Source organism: Brienomyrus brachyistius, chromosome 18 (genome assembly GCF_023856365.1).
Source record: "Brienomyrus brachyistius isolate T26 chromosome 18, BBRACH_0.4, whole genome shotgun sequence".
Classification (NCBI taxonomy): Eukaryota; Metazoa; Chordata; class Actinopteri; order Osteoglossiformes; family Mormyridae; genus Brienomyrus; species Brienomyrus brachyistius.
This window is the reverse complement of record NC_064550.1, coordinates 3564040-3579823: the sequence shown is the minus strand read 5'-3', so window position 1 is coordinate 3579823 and position 15784 is coordinate 3564040. Positions and strand designations below refer to the sequence as shown.

Below are 15784 nucleotides of genomic sequence, written 5' to 3'. Positions count from 1 at the left end.
CGGTTATATTCCTGTTTTCATTTCCAAATGTTCGTATTATAGATGCTACTGAGGTGCGGCTCTGTAACCGCTAGACCCTTCGCCCAGCCTCAGTCACGCTTAGGCCATGGTTTATTACATGGTTAACAATGGTGGTCCTGATCTCATTTTATATGTGGTCTTCTTTAACGCCCCCTGCCTCTTCATCGTCCTCTCGGTACTCCTCTGCACCTTCCACCACTCACTCTGACACCTCTGCCTCTTGCTCTTACATTTGCTGTTTGCTCTATTATTTTGCTGCCACAGCACTGGGATAGACCCTATAAAGTAATTGGTAATAATTAACCATAACTTCCACCTGTGGAATGGGGGGAAGCTCACTGTTCTTCAAACTGCCAAATGTGTAAACTGCTTACTGTACATTACGTTTAGCATGCAGTGATTTATACAATGAGCCATTGTTGAATATGAATGAGAAATGGATGTTCCTAAATGATAAAAGGTTCAGCTGCTCTGATTGGTTTATTAGAGAATTGTGTCTATACAATGCAATGATGCAAGTACTAAACGATTCGCAAAATGTGCTTTACCAATTGCCACTTAGCACAGACTGATTAAGAAATTAAATATCATTGCGATTACACCATCAGCCTGACAGTTGTGATATGTCACAGGCAGAAGAAATTTCACGTGACAGTGCTGAAAATGGGTGAAAAAATGACAATACCTGGAGACTGTGAGCCATATACAAGCACACCGACACGTTGACATTGGTTTGGGGTTGAAAGTTGTATAATATTTGTAGAGAAGCATACCAAAAATCAGGCTGAATAAAAATTAATATGACAGATGATAATAGTATGGTTGCTTCGCAATCACACTAATAATAACTACAAAAGGTGCACTACCAGAAGAAAATGCAAGTATGACTGCTTCGCAGCAGCAAGCAGGTGCTGTTGGTTGTCGCTATATTGTTATGGGGTTGCTAGAGTGTTGCTAAGTGGTTGAATAATAATAAAAAAGTGATGGGAAAACAATACTGTGCTTGCTTCATAATCACACTAACAATAATAAAAATAATAAAAGCAATGCATAACAAGTATGGTTAGTGGTCCAATATGACATATATTTATGGGGCCAAAAATCTCCAGCAGGCCCCATGAGTGCAACAAGCAGTTACTGGTCCTCTCCCTCTCCCAAAAAGTCACATTTAACATGTTATTAAGCGTTAAACACGTACAAAACGTGCACATTCACAAGCACAAGATTTAATTAAGATCAGGTGACATATTTGGATACAGTCATTTTGCAAATATTGTGACAGAGATGCAAGTACGACAAACTTGGACAACTTTTAAAAAGTTATTTAAAAAAGTGTGACTGTAAAATAACGTATTGTTAAAATTCATGGTCCGTAACAGCATTTGTTTTAAATGAACTTGATTACAATCAATATACAGTAACTGCAGGCCAGCTGTATAGGTTTGTAAAAGGAACTATAGACAGTTAACTATATACAAAACAAAAGATGGGCACTGCAGCAAATCCTCATGAGGGGAGTAAGTAAAGTACTGCAGCACAGCATCCATTGTGTAAGGTGGTGGGGGATCACCTTGCATTACTGTAACAGCTTTGCACAGCCAGTGAAAGGCAGAGCACAGTTTTTGATCCACCTTTTAGTTGACTATGCCGATGATCCTGAGTTACTGGTGTTCTCTGAGTTTGTCGGCTGCAAGCTGCCACCCGTTTTTCCCCCCCAATGGGCTACAGATGTGGGCTGTGCTGCTGTGTAAGGCCTAGCCCATTTGTGAGTCCATCAGAGAGCCTGTGCCCAGTTTGGCGTTAGGCTAGTACCAGAACAGTCAAAAATGGCACAGCGGACACTGGTTCTAAGGGGTTTTCTTAAAGTTTATCACACTAAACTAAGAGGTTATGCAGCTCCCTGTAACTTCTGATTTCAGACCATGGCTGAAAACTCCTGGCACATGATGTCCCATTCCTCACTGATTCCAGAAGCTGGAAAATGAAAGAATTGTTATCAACTGCTGGTTTACCATCAATCTACAATGCAATGTCAACCAGCATTGTACAATACGTTGATTTCATAACCAATGGGCAGAATACACATTGTAAAAATAAATAAGATACATACAGGCTCTCCTGCCACCTTCCTGTACAGTGTACATCATGGTGATGCTCAGCTCATCTAGGCTGGGCAATTAGTGTTCTTAGTCCTTTGTTTAGGTCTTTCAGCAAAGGCCTTGGGGTTGTGAGCTTTAGGAGGGCATCTGTATTCTACCTAATAATTAATACATAAACAGATACATTTCAGATATGACTCAAGTAACAAAAAATACACATAATGCAAAATACTATGCCATCTGCACAGAAATAAGCATCAGTGCAGTTTATGCGGTGTTGCTTACATACGGTCTCTCCCACTCAGACAAAGGTTTTTGCTAATGCTTAACCCCAAAATAGTGACAAGTTAAGTCCAAACATACAAAACAAGCTAATACACTGACAACCTGGATTTACTGAATGTATAGTGCTAGCTAACAGATGACTTAGCATTAACACTGGGCATTGGGAGATGTTCTGTGATGGAGGGTTAATCGCAACTGGTTGGAAACGAACCAAATAACCAACCTTTTAGGGCGTTTCTCGGCCTCAGAGTTAACGTTATACATTTTGGCGTCAGTCCCGACCTCCATATCGCCTACCTTCATCCTGAGCATGACAGATGGATAGACAAATAACGCTACTAATCATATTTATTGTAATTAGACGGAAATTAATATTAACATAACTCGAAGTTACCTTTTGGCGTCGGTCTGGTTCTCGAAGTTATTCATTTGCGTCAAGCGTCCAGTAAGTCACGGCTGTATGAAGAAGTGCATTGGAAGTGTCATCTATCTATAAACCAAACCGCTCCAACAGGTACGTGTCTCTAACTGGGAGCTGGTGCAGAAAAAAATAACGCGATCCAGACTGTGCGTCTGGCGCTTGCGAATGACGTACTTATCAGTCCACGTCAATCCCAGAAATCATAGCGCGCTATAGCTGAGCTGGCTTTTAGCTTGGGTTGAACGTGCGATCTGACTGAACGTGCAGGTTTCAGTCTAAGAAAAAAGAAGAAAATGATTCGGATTGCCACTTTTTTGGCTGTCGTCGCCTGTTTATGCTCAGGTACCTTTAATGGGTTTAACAGGGATTTCATCATGTTATTAGTTTTTTCCCGTTTGATTAGGTAGTAGTTGGTGTCTCTATTACTTACGTTATAAGTTATCTCAAGCTGTTTTGGGAATAGCACTCCGCAAATGTGTGAAACAACATTGTCTTAAATTTTTAGCGATTGCATGCTTTGTAATATTTGTGGTTCTTCGTTCGGAGTAAGGCTTACTCGTAGCATCTGATTATGTGTAATTTCATCGTTGGCAGTTCTGTTGTAGGCTTACTTCCGAGTTTTGGATATAACGAATCGTATCTCACTTCCAAAGGGTATATGACCCTGGTAATTTATGCTGCTTACCTAACCCGCTTCGATCAGGTTTAACTTAAGTAACGGCGGAGTAAAGATGGAACGGCGATCGACGGTTAGGGTTATCTCCCTGAGTGACAGGGAACAACAATTTGGAACATAATTGGATTGGTCTGGGTTGGTGGTGAAATAGGAGGTAAGGAGCATGCATTGATTACAGTGCGTTGTCACACGCACCACACGACAACCCACCTCAGGTATGAGAACCTGAGTGCAGCCATGTGGCAGGTAATACCTCAGCACCACACTAGTCCAAATGGACCAGTGTGAGGTTTTTTCCGCTGGCTGGAGTGCCAATCCTGCCATCAACCCCCAAGTTCTTCCTTGTAAGATGGAGCCCTCATTATAGGGCTGGATGTAGATTAACGTCACTCTGGGCATTCATGGGATTTGAACCAGAAACCGTCCAGTTACTGGCACAGGGCCCCATCCTCAGAGCCACAACTTCATCCCATGTGCTTTTGCGGGGCCCAAAATCCGCACCAGAGCCCTGTGTGCAGCCCTTCGGATTAAAACAGGCTAAATGAACAATTAACTTCCCTGCTTAGTGGGCTGCTTAGTATAGCATCTTTTGATTCACCTTGGAGTCTGCCAATAGGTAGTCCAGTTAATAATGCTTCAGTATGTCATAAGAATATCTTGGCGATTTTGTGGCTTTTAACCCCCTTAGTAGATTTTTTTTAACCGGGCGATTCCATCCCACAGAATTGGTTTCATTAATGGTAACCAGTTTTGAAAAACATGCCCATGGATAATTTTTAGTTTGATCAATGTCTGTCAGAATTCACCATAGTGTTGACATCTAGTGAAAACTTAATAATCTACATGTCCGAATAAAGTAGTATGCACATTTTCAATAGCAGACAATATGTCCAAAATGACACAAGTGTGGATAATAGCACATTACAAACATACCTTATGTCATGGAGTCGATTAAGCTGAGCTTAAAATGAATTCTCAGGCACAAGTCTAAGCTGTATTGCTGCAGGAGCTACACATCTTGCAATCAAAGCAAGACCCTGAAAAAGTCCTATTCAATCAGCAGAAAGTGTAACATTTAGATAATTCAGGAAACTTGGTGACATCCATCTGACGCTCTGCGTGTGGCGCAGTGGGCTAAGCCTGTGTGCCTGTAATCAGAAGATTACCAGTTCAAACCCAGCCTCAGCACAGCTTGTTGAGCAAGACCCTTAGCCTACAGCTCCCTGGGTGCTGCTACATGAACAACTTTTGTTGAAGGAGAAGGAGGAGTTGAAGGAGGCGTAAAGACATTTTCTCCACGGGGATCAATAAAGTATTGCTGGAATTGGTGGATTTTGAATCTCATGACTGGATCTGATTTGGCAGCTCAGTCCACCATTGGGGAACCACACATGACGGATGTCTTAAGTGAGATTTCCCCAGTGCAGAATGGAACTGATAGCCACATATCACTCATTATATTCAATTGTGGTCCATTTTTTTCCCCCAGCTGAAAGTTGTACAGATCCAATCATCACACCTTCCTCCTATACAACTACGGATGCCGTCATCGCCTCAGAATCCGTATTTATTGTGGAGCTCAGTTTGGCCTGTGCCAATGGAGCCCAGGTAAAATACTTCAACGTTTCTATTTCTCTGGCTGGTATCTATTCTGTTTGTGAAGGAGGTTTTATGCCTAATCAGAACGATTATTCTCTGATACAGATTCACCAGTTCAGTTTGAAATTTGCAGCCTAGATGTTATGAAACATTTTTGTATTAATGATTCTTTAAAGTGACTGGTTTCATTCCTAAACAGAGTGTGGTGCTGTATGCTGATATCAATGGAAAGCAGTTTCCTGTAACCAGAGGGCAAGATGTTGGAAAGTATCAGGTCTGATTCTTTCTTGTTTATATGTATTATGTTAATGTGTGAAGTGGATGGGCAAAAAAAAAAAAAAAAAACTACCCCTCTTCTTCAGGTATCTTGGAGTGTCCCCCACAAGCAAGCTACATCTGGGACGTACCAAGTGAAGTTCTTTGATGAGGAGTCATACAGTGCACTACGCAAGGTAGGAGACTCTTTGGCGAGCATGAGATGTCTATCAGTGCAGAGGCTCCCCCCCCCTGTCACTGAGTAAGATCTTTGGCCTTTCGTCTATCTCAGGCACAGAGGAACAATGAAGATATAGACTCCATCAAGCCACTCTTCTCTGTCAATGTGGACCACAGGGTAAGAGGGATGAGTTGTTCAGGAGCGTCAGAAACATTTTGAATGTGGGGGACACACTATCATAAAACTAATATGTTAAATATGGGGGGGTCTAAACGGTGGCATCTGTATTCGTTGTATACCATTCGGTACCGACAAAGAAATAAATGAAAGCATTCACTGTCAGAACCTAAATTCATAAGTAGATGTTCAACATGGAAAACATTATGCTAATTGGGGCTGTTGGTTTCATCTAATGATGGTTACACTCAGTCATAATCTTAAGGAATATTTTTTGTTTCCCAATAAATACTCCAGCACTGGAGAGAGAGTGGTTAAGACCAACACTGTCATCTTTGTTATGTCATGCTTGGATATGTTGCTAGAAGCACATCCAGTGTGCTAACTCCTTTGACACAACATCATCCCTGTGTGTGTGTGTGTGTGTGTGTGTGAGAGAGGGAGAAAGGCAGAAAAAGCCTCTGCAAGTTAGTCTTCCTGGGACCAGTTAGGTGCTTTTGCTGGGAAATTAAAACAAATATATATGGCTATTATGGTGTTTATTGCTAGAGATATGTGACAATACTCTGTAGTAGAGAACAGCGGATTTAATTCATTATCATTGTTATAATGTTTATATTTATTTTACAGTGCAAATAAACATTTCTCAGGTTTGGTCATTCAAATTCAGATTGATGTACTTCTTTTCCTGATTGTTTGTATAAAGGTGGGGTAGCTGATAGTCTTTTTCTTCTACAGGGAGCATGGAATGGTCCCTGGGTCTCCACTGAGGTTGTGGCTGCTGTTATTGGTATCCTGGTGTACTACTTGGCCTTCAGTGCAAAAAGTGCCATCCAAGCATAATTTGTATGCTGCACACCAACTGTACCGATGTCAACAGAATGCTCAGTAATATATACTGGATTATTACATCTTGACCATTGATTCTGACTGATGTTGTACTTAATTTTATCAGAAAATGAGTTACTCATTTTGCTACAACTTTGCAAGGTGCATACATTCTGACATCATAGCATTGATTAATGGGTTTGGGGTGGGAGGTGGGCAAACTGTGCTTTGTAATTTGGTTTGGATTAAATTAAAAAAATTTTTGTAAACAAACCATGAGTGTTTTCTGTCGTCTCCCAACATATTTCCTCGCTGGCATCTGGTGCTGTGTGTTAAACACACATCGATTATATTCCCTGGCCTTTGTGGAATAGAGTCGGGATCAAAATTAAAAAACAAGTGACTTTTTGTGACTTGCACAGTTGCTGCTTATCTGAATTCACTTGGCTTTCAATAACTTTGACACATTAGCGCCCACCAGGCAACCAATTTCTTGCTCTGCTCTTACTTGATTTTGTTCTACTCATCTTCCAGTTTCTGCCATAAATCTGTAACTAATGGGTTTCTTTGCCCTAACTGTCACCACTTACTTTCCAGCCATTTTTCATACAGTTCAGCTTAGGACTGGGCTGCTCATTTCCTCACCTCCACCCACTCTGCACTGTGGCAAGGGGCATTTTCTTGTATAAAAATGCCTGGCTGAGCAGGTGATGCTCATAGGGAGGGAACTGCATGTTGCTGAAGGAGGTTCTGATATTCATTCACCTTGCCACGTTCCTGCATAACTCCGAATTACCCGAGTGGTTGGGGTGTAACCGTGGTTTGTTAATACCGTTTGTTTAGCATGAATAACTATGAACGAAGAATACATTTATGAATGAAACTGTCCATTATAAGACTATTATAAAATCTACTTTTGCTTGTGTAACAAAAAAAAATGGTCAAAAGAACCCAGAGAATTTTTTACCAGCTGTCAAGTTTACGAATGTTTTCCCAATGAAAATGACTGGTAGATTGCAAGATGTCATCACACGACTCTTGGCATGGTTTACTGGGACTGGGCCACATGCTAGCAAAAACACACATGAATGCACACTGCAATGCCATCACAGGACTCCACTTTGGTTTTCACATCGATAGGGACAAAATCAGCCCCCCAATCTCCCACCCCCCTAAACATACACACATTTCAGAATTCATTGTTCAATTGCTACTCATTGAATGGTTAAGGATGTTGAGAATTGCGAACCTACTAAAATAACTAGGTAAGAGACCTGCCAAAAAGGTTATGCAACACATAGGTTTTTTTTATAAAAATATAAAAATGCACAACAAAAATGTCAAAGTGCAAGAATTAAAGATAAAGATACAATGATACATTTTGGAAAAGAAAAAAGAAACACGTAGGGGACTTGTGCATAAAATCACAACGTTTTCTGCATCATTTTCTTCCTCTTCCTCTTTAAAATTCCCCAAAGGTGTTCTATGTGATTCAAGTCAATAGACATACTTGGCCAGTTCAAAGTTCACTTTTGTGTGGTTTTTGTGTGTTTTGGATTGTTGTCATATTGAAAAAATTCTCTTCTGCCAAGCTTCTTGAGGCTAGGAATCATCTGTTCATTCAATATTTTGAAATACAAGCATGCATTCATGGTGCCCATCTATAAATGTCACCTCATGCAAAATGGCACTCAATGCATTTTCTAGTACAAGAAAATCTGAACATTCTATTGATCTTCAGCTTCTGCTAGCAGAAAGCTACACTGTGAGGCAGGCTGCTTCCAGTCTCAAAGTTTCTAAGACTGCAATACACAAGGAAAAAAAAGCAAAGCAGGAGACACTGGCAGTGACCAAAAACCAGCCAGGCAGAGGGCAGAAGCATTTTTCTAATGCCAGAGATGACTATTAACTTAACCAATAGTGCCTTATAAATTATAAGATGACATCATGTGACTTAAAGAATTGGAAACATTAAGTGGTGTGAAGTGCACTGCTAGGACTGCGAGGACTTTAGAAGCCCTCAATGACCCATAAAGCCAAGAAGAAACCCTTTGTCAATGAGAAGCAGGGAAGAACCAGGCTAGAGTTTGCAAAAAAAAATTATATTTTACACAGATGTGTTCCCATAAACTGAGAAATAAGTGAAACTAAAAATGTTACTGTGGTCTCTTAAATTATTCCAGAGCTGTATTCCACTTAAAAAAAATAACTTCATAAAAAAACAGGTATACAAACCAAAAGATGGAGAAGTTTAATTCAATTAGTGAAGTCATACATGCAAATATTACTCTGCAAGTAACTGAATTACTAGTTGAACTTTCACAATAAGTGATAGAAGTGCAACATTCCAGGGACAGTGAAAAAAGACAATAGAGACAATATGTTTGTTTGTGGCATCTTGCTCATCTTTATGATCGCACTGGACCCATTGAAGAAAACAAAAGGAAAGAAAATAGTCATCTAGAACAGAATTCAATGAAGTCACAAACAGCACATTGCCTGACAAAGACACAACTCTGTCAGAACAAATTTTCATCTACAGCTTCCATCACTGCCCCAGGGACACAAAGAAACTTCTCAAAAGCAGAAGAGTTGCGGTTTCATTGACGCACATCTCAGTGCCTCTGTGCATAAGACTGAAAAGATCACAATCTCTACTCCTGGCATAACACACATTTCAGAAATGTAAAGCGCAAGGGTACTTTTCTGCTCCTGATGCAAGAAACATTTCCAAAGCATATTAAGAGAAGGTGGTCCAGCTCAAAGAGTAATATTTTTTAGCAAAACTCAAAAAAGTTTGTAGAGAAACACAAACATCTGCATACCTAAGCACAGGGCGTACATTCACATGGCATTCAGTACTGAGCTGTAGTGCGTGGTCCACTACTCTGGATGATGCTCATAATGGACTGGACAACCTCAGATGTTGTGCCCTGCCCTCCAATGTCCACCGTGTGCAGCTGAGGGGGAGAAGAACAGAGGAACGCAACCCGATTAAAAAAAAAAAAAACGTGATGCACTCAGATGTAAATACAACACGACCAACAGCGTTGCAGTGATTCCTGACATTTATGACCCATGAGGAGAATGCATAACACCGGAGATGAGAGGCTGGAGTTCAGTTTAAGGCATACCGTACCCCCGTCTCGTTCATGGTGGTGAGGATTGCATTTCGAATTAACGTGGCATATTCATGAAGTCTACAGGAAAAGGAGAGATACAAGGAAAAAAAATGTCAGCATCCACACAACCTCCCCTTATAAGGTATACATAGTGCACCCCCTTTGTTTTTACATGTCTAAAATAAATCCCTTCAACTTAAAGTGCCATGAATGTCAGACATTTATACATATCACTACTGCATCAGTTTAGGGCAGGGGTCCAAACCTGGATGCGAACAGAACAGTAAGATAATCTGGACTCAATAATGCACCTTATGAATATGATTAACGCAAGATGGCGTAACGTGGTTTGAAGTATATTATTGATGTACGTTGACGTGTAACATTGAATTCTTAATTCTTTAAAGTTCGTGTAATGCTGTTTTGTTACTGAAAATTGTCCCAAGATCTCTGACTTTGAGCAAAAATCTGATGTGAATCTTTGATCAAAATGTTCGAGACTCCCTGGTTTCTTCAAAACGATTTTCCGTGATGTCAGCGCAACACTACCAAGTTCAAATCACTTCTGATGACGAAACATGGGCTTCCAAACCAGAAGAGCAACTAGCAGAAACTCACTGGAGGTGGTCAAGCATGAGGCAGCTGGCCAGAAGCATGGCAGTGGGGTTGGCAATGTTCTTATCAGCAATACTTTTCCCTGTGTTCCTGGTAGCCTGGGACGACAAAAAACATAAAACACGCACACTAATGCAGCATCCGGTCATTTGCTCATATCCCACTTAATAAATCTGCCTGTGTATGTGGGATGACTGCATGTAATCTGCTTGTCGACTGTCCATCATCCTCCTTTCCTGGCTGAAATGCCTGCCCATGTCAGTCTCTCTTACCGTCTCAAACACGGCATAGTCTTGCCCATAGTTGGCTCCGGGCACAAGGCCTGGCCCCCCCACCAGGCCTGCGCACACATTGCTGACCACATTGCCGTACAGGTTGGGCATCACCATCACATCAAACTGCTGGGGTTTGGAAACGAGCTGTGAAATGGGGAGAGAACAACCCAGCAAGTTCCAGTATCCATCTAAGTGGTAATTCTTATCGCTATATTTGGGATATATTATCTCAGTTATGTAGGACCGGAGTTTAAACGGGGTGCTACAGATTTGTAGAAAACTACTGAATGAATGCGTCTATGTACCTGCATAGTGGTGTTGTCCACAATCATGCTGTCGAAGGTGATATCAGGGTAGCCGGATGCTACCTCCTTGCAGCATTGCAGGAATAAGCCATCACCCAGCTTCCTACATGCAGGAGGGAAAAGTGACCCAGGTTGGAAACATGTGTTTGTGCATCGGTCTTCCGAACTGTACTTTAACAGTAAGGAGTGAATGCAGGACTGACTCACATGATGTTGGCCTTATGGACGGCGGTGACCCTGCGACGACCTTTCTCTCTGGCCAGGCGGAAGGCGTAATCTGCGATGCGAAGGGAGTTGAGCCGCGTGATGATCTTCAGACTTTCCACCACCCCAGATACACTCTGGCAGCGTGGTAGGACAAGGTTAGTTACACCGACTTTTAACGCCATGCCAGCAGCCGGGGTTACATTCATGCCGAGCAAATGGACAGTAAAACAATAATCAAACAATACATTTTTTTTTTATTGTTATGAACAGTCAATCTAAATCTAGCTTGACTTTACTAAAAACCTCAGTCAAAGAGCCAGGAAAATGATAAATACGTCAAATGGAGTTAAAAGAAGGACAATACATCAAAATGTGCCTAACAATCAATGTGTAGCATGCAGGACAAACAGGTGGATCTTCACCTGCAAGTAAAAACATGTGGGTCAGCCTGATATGCCCAATGTGGCACCTTGTTTAAATGACCTGCGTAGGGCATCGTCAGCATGTGGTGTCTGGAGAAGGACTGGGGGAAGGGGGCAGTACCAACGCGCAGGCGACTACCACCTCATGCTCTAGGCTGCTGTACTCTCCTTCTGTGTTCTCCCTGATGATGATGATGTCGATGTTCTTGTGACGGGTCTGCACCCCGGACAGGGACTGGCAGTGCATCACATTGGCATACAGGTCCAGGCTCGTCCTGAGTAAAGACAGCAGTTTGTCAGAAAATAAAGCTTCTCCATGTCTAAAGACGACACTAAGCCAAAAGAAACGGGCTCTATGAATTTCTATGCTTGTCTCTATGGGACTCCTGCTCTCTACGCGAGATCATACCATTACATGATTCACAATGGCCAAGAAACAGAGCTGCTCACATGCTCCAAGACCACAGTGTAGCAATGAACCTGACAGAGAAGAAAGGGCCACCAGAGAAACGATTTTACAGTCTCACCGTAGAAGGTTGTTCCTGGATTTGTGAGAAGGGGGCATGATGTGGTTTGTCTCTATGTTTCCTGCAAAGACACATCAGGTGACCTTGATTTAATTTACAAGGGCAAACGAAACTAACACATTAACAGCATAACTACAAACACATACATAGACTAACCCTTGAGAGCGACACCGTTGCGGCGAATGGCGGTGATTGCGTTATTTATATCATCCTCGCTGTTCAGTGAGGAGTTCACATTCACAACTTCGAAGTCCACTGGCACACAGGTGAACCTGTAGCGCAGGAGGAAAAAAAAAAAAAAAAAAAGCTGCCATGTCAGCCGAGAGACACTCCTAAAAGCAAAAACTGCAGGCACAGCTACACCCACAAACAATATGGTGAAGTACTTCAGATTTTGTGTAGGTCTATGACAGGGTCAGTTCATTTTAATTCGCAAAATGACCACTGCTTCTCAGTTATTGATTTTGATAAACCTGGCATGTGAATTCTTTGTCTTCTCTCTTCTTCTGAGAAGAGCACAAGGATCAACGGACATAGTGCAAATGAGAAATAAATATGCAACCGTGCCACCGTGTTACAATTTAAATACAGAAAAATATGAATAATACAAATGACATTTTAAGAGATGGACATTAAAACATGCACAGAGAAATACAGGTAACCACGCTACAAAAGAATCCACAGAATAAGTTTAGATGTCATCTGTTATCACCCATCCCTTGCTTCAAGGTCAGGGTGACCTGTCTCAGAATTTAATCAATTTCAGTTTGGCACCCATACAATGCCACTGAAACATTTGAAAAAGATCCATCAAAAACTTTTTGAGTTATCTTAATGGCATCAAGCGTCAGATCTGCCCCTTTTTTGACTATCAATATGTGGTGCTGTTTCAATTTTGGGGCGATGTATATTTAATGTAAAATATTTTCCAGTATACTGAAAAGCCGCAAGCTTCATGGGTTTCAAGGCCTCAATTTTTGACCATTAAAAACCAGACACTTCCGTCCACCTGTTCAGGCTTCAGGACCACAATATTACCCAGCTGACTTACCTGAAGACCTCCCTAACATGATTGAGCAGCTCGGGTCCAATACCATCCCCTGGTATCAGGGTAACAGTATGTCGGCCACCATACTTAGCAGGTGGAGGCTGAAAAATAAAAGGCTATTAAAGATAATGCCTCCAATGTTAGACGATATTTTATTGTATTGTACTGTATCATCATTATTTTTGGCAGCTTTTATGAAAGAAAAACACAAGCTTCAGCAGGAAATGAATGCAGGCCAAACATGACCCTTGTCAGTCCGATGTGAATGTCAACTCTCCACAAAATTTTTTATTCACATTGGCCAACTGGCTCAGTTAACAGTTTAATCAGTGGCTCATTCCATTTTAATTATTTTTAATAATAAAAAATGCCTTGATTTTGACTAAATATGGCATGTGAAATGCACATGAATTCCAGGGCTCAGAAATATGTTTTGCATCACATACACAAACACTTTTATATATAGTGTATATGTGTTAAATGCATTTGAAGTGTGAGTGCATTTTGAAATGAAGAAACCCTAAACTTCTTACAGAAAACACTGTACAATCTTTATAATGTTTGCTACTGGGTTAGCATTTGCCAATTTGGAAACATACACATCAAGAGAGCAGAGACAAATACTTTTTGATTAGCAGAGTAATATGCTTAGAAACTTTTATTAATATGCAAAACGGATATGTTGCTACCAGTAAAAGCATACTTACAATGATCCGTCCCTGTGCGATGATGGAAAAAAAGTTGAAAACAAAAAAAAATAATCATCAGTGAGCAAAACAGCATCATACCAAGATATCACAATAAAAATATGTAATAAATAAAAAAAATCTAAAGATTCAGATTTAACATTTTACCTTAACAACAAAACAACTGATAGATTAATCAATACATTTCGTTCACTCAATTAGTGTTCCTTTCTTAAATTTACCAATCAAATACAAAACAATACAGATTAGGTTAGTTTACCCGCAGAAATCAAAACTTGTTAAGATGTGCAATCTCAGTATCAGGACCAGTTAACCCATTAGGGCGGCAGCTTGTGAGGGGTGCCAGGCAATTTCACCTGCGAAGGGGGCCTACGGTCCGAGATCTAAAGGCAGGAAAGTGAAGTACGAACTAGTCCGAAGTCTTACGACAGCTGAAGGCAGATTTCCGGGACGTTGCCGTATCATGCGCGGGTGCCAGAGAGCTGCTGGCAATTTAAGGGAGACTCCCAGAACTTGCGGGACATGTTGGATGTCCGCATTGTTTTTCAGTATTGAATGCAGTCCAAAAATAATGCCAGCTAGTGATCTGACGATGCAGAGTGAAGCCTGTTAAAAGGCCCATCTCTCAATGTAATTAGGTTCACCAGATCAGCGTGTCCTTTCATGTGCCGCCACATTAGTTAGCTTGTTAACGTCAACTTGCTTCGTTAATATATCTCATAACAAACGCTTTAGCTAATTACAGACTTTCGTTCAAAAGTTAGACCCAAGATTTTGTTCTGCTCGTTTATTTCTGTAAAATCAGATCGCAGGGGAAAGTATTTTTGCAACCATATACAAAAAAAATCCTTATTTCCAGTTTCATGATAGCTTTAGGTATACGTTCTACACGGTTCATTCCACCGAATACTATGGCACATTGCCTATTGTACATGTACAAATACTTTTTTGCAGTGGTATTGATTTTATGCTAGAATCATATTTCCAGTCGCATACTCACGGTGTAAGATGACTTTTCTCTGTGACTGTTTGTAGATGTTGAAATTACCTATGAACAACACAGGGTTAAAAGTCTTGCTATCAATGCGTTAAGTCATTATACGAATTTGCCATTCATGTACTACAGATAGCAGGAAAAACATTTCATTTAAAATGGCTTACTTTTAACGCATGTCTTAATCGCCCTCCCCAAATGGGATTTAATCCTTTGGACACCTTGACTACTGCAGCCATCTTGGTCTGATGTGTGTCACGAAATACGCAATGACCATGGGAAATGTAACTTAGCGCCCCCTAATGACGAAAGAGTGCTGCGCTCCAATGACAATAAATGTTCAAATATTTGCTTTTACAGTTTGTCCAAAGCGACGTATATGTGAATGCAAATACATCACAGGCATACATCTGACAGCTTAAGTACAAAAGGCTATTTTATCTCTAAATTTATTTTTCTTGTATATTACTTGGTACCTTCTTACCAATTACTAGAATGTAAAAAATTGTCATAACTTTTTCATGTTGTAATTTATATAAAAATTATGAAAAATCCCATATTATTAAACTGCTATTAATTGAACTGATTATATTATACTATGAATATTTAGAGAATATTTTCATCCGTCTTCCAATGGGGACCCTGCGATGAGTGCAGAAATGTGACTTGAAAAGTTGTAGAAATCAGAACCAGCATTAACAAATGTACTTTATGCAATGATTTTTTTTCCCCTAGGTCAAAGAATTTGTAGGTGTGTTGTTTATTAATGTCTCACTCTTTCAGGTTTCATGTAGATGTGAGATGAGGATCACTCTTACTAAAGTCATTCAGCATGAACGTAATTTAACATCTCTCAACATTCTCCATATTAATTAGGCCCACAGGTAGACTTTACAGTTTACTGATGTTACCAGACCTGGTTCTTCAAAGCCAAAAGCCTTGCATTCCAAAGTTATGCGCCATTCCTGTGTATTTTTCAGTTATTTTGTTTTCCTCAAGGTGGCACTAGGAGTGCAGCAG

At 40.6% G+C, this 15784-nt stretch overlaps 2 protein-coding genes and 1 long non-coding RNA gene across 4 annotated transcripts; 1 reads left to right on the top strand and 2 right to left on the bottom strand.

The window, feature by feature from the left end:
- Positions 1-1227: 1227 nt before the first annotated feature.
- On the bottom strand, positions 1228-2961 carry LOC125712706 (uncharacterized). The gene is made up of 4 exons (XR_007383381.1): positions 2800-2961; positions 2629-2709; positions 2132-2278; positions 1228-1995 (listed from the first exon to the last, which is right to left on the bottom strand). It is a non-coding gene; the product is annotated as an uncharacterized LOC125712706 (long non-coding RNA).
- A 48-nt stretch (positions 2962-3009) lies between these two features.
- On the top strand, positions 3010-6815 carry ssr4 (signal sequence receptor, delta). Of its 2 annotated transcripts, XM_048983059.1 has the most exons (6): positions 3010-3168; positions 4992-5110; positions 5301-5375; positions 5464-5553; positions 5649-5714; positions 6453-6815. In XM_048983059.1, the coding sequence occupies exons 1-6, from the start codon at positions 3120-3122 to the stop codon at positions 6555-6557; spliced, it is 504 nt and encodes a 167-aa protein (XP_048839016.1). In that variant the 5' UTR covers positions 3010-3119; the 3' UTR covers positions 6558-6815. The 2 variants fall into 2 exon arrangements, with proteins under 2 accessions (XP_048839016.1, XP_048839015.1); XM_048983058.1 differs by lacking the exon at positions 3010-3168 and having other exon boundaries at positions 4916-5110.
- Positions 6816-8770: 1955 nt separating this feature from the next.
- Positions 8771-15032, bottom strand: idh3g (isocitrate dehydrogenase (NAD(+)) 3 non-catalytic subunit gamma). The gene is made up of 13 exons (XM_048983063.1): positions 14932-15032; positions 14771-14818; positions 13771-13782; positions 13067-13164; positions 12172-12287; positions 12016-12076; positions 11631-11763; positions 11067-11200; positions 10860-10962; positions 10552-10698; positions 10283-10377; positions 9682-9742; positions 8771-9502 (listed from the first exon to the last, which is right to left on the bottom strand). The coding sequence occupies exons 1-13, from the start codon at positions 15001-15003 to the stop codon at positions 9398-9400; spliced, it is 1185 nt and encodes a 394-aa protein (XP_048839020.1). The 5' UTR covers positions 15004-15032; the 3' UTR covers positions 8771-9397.
- Between the last annotated feature and the right edge of the window lie 752 nt (positions 15033-15784).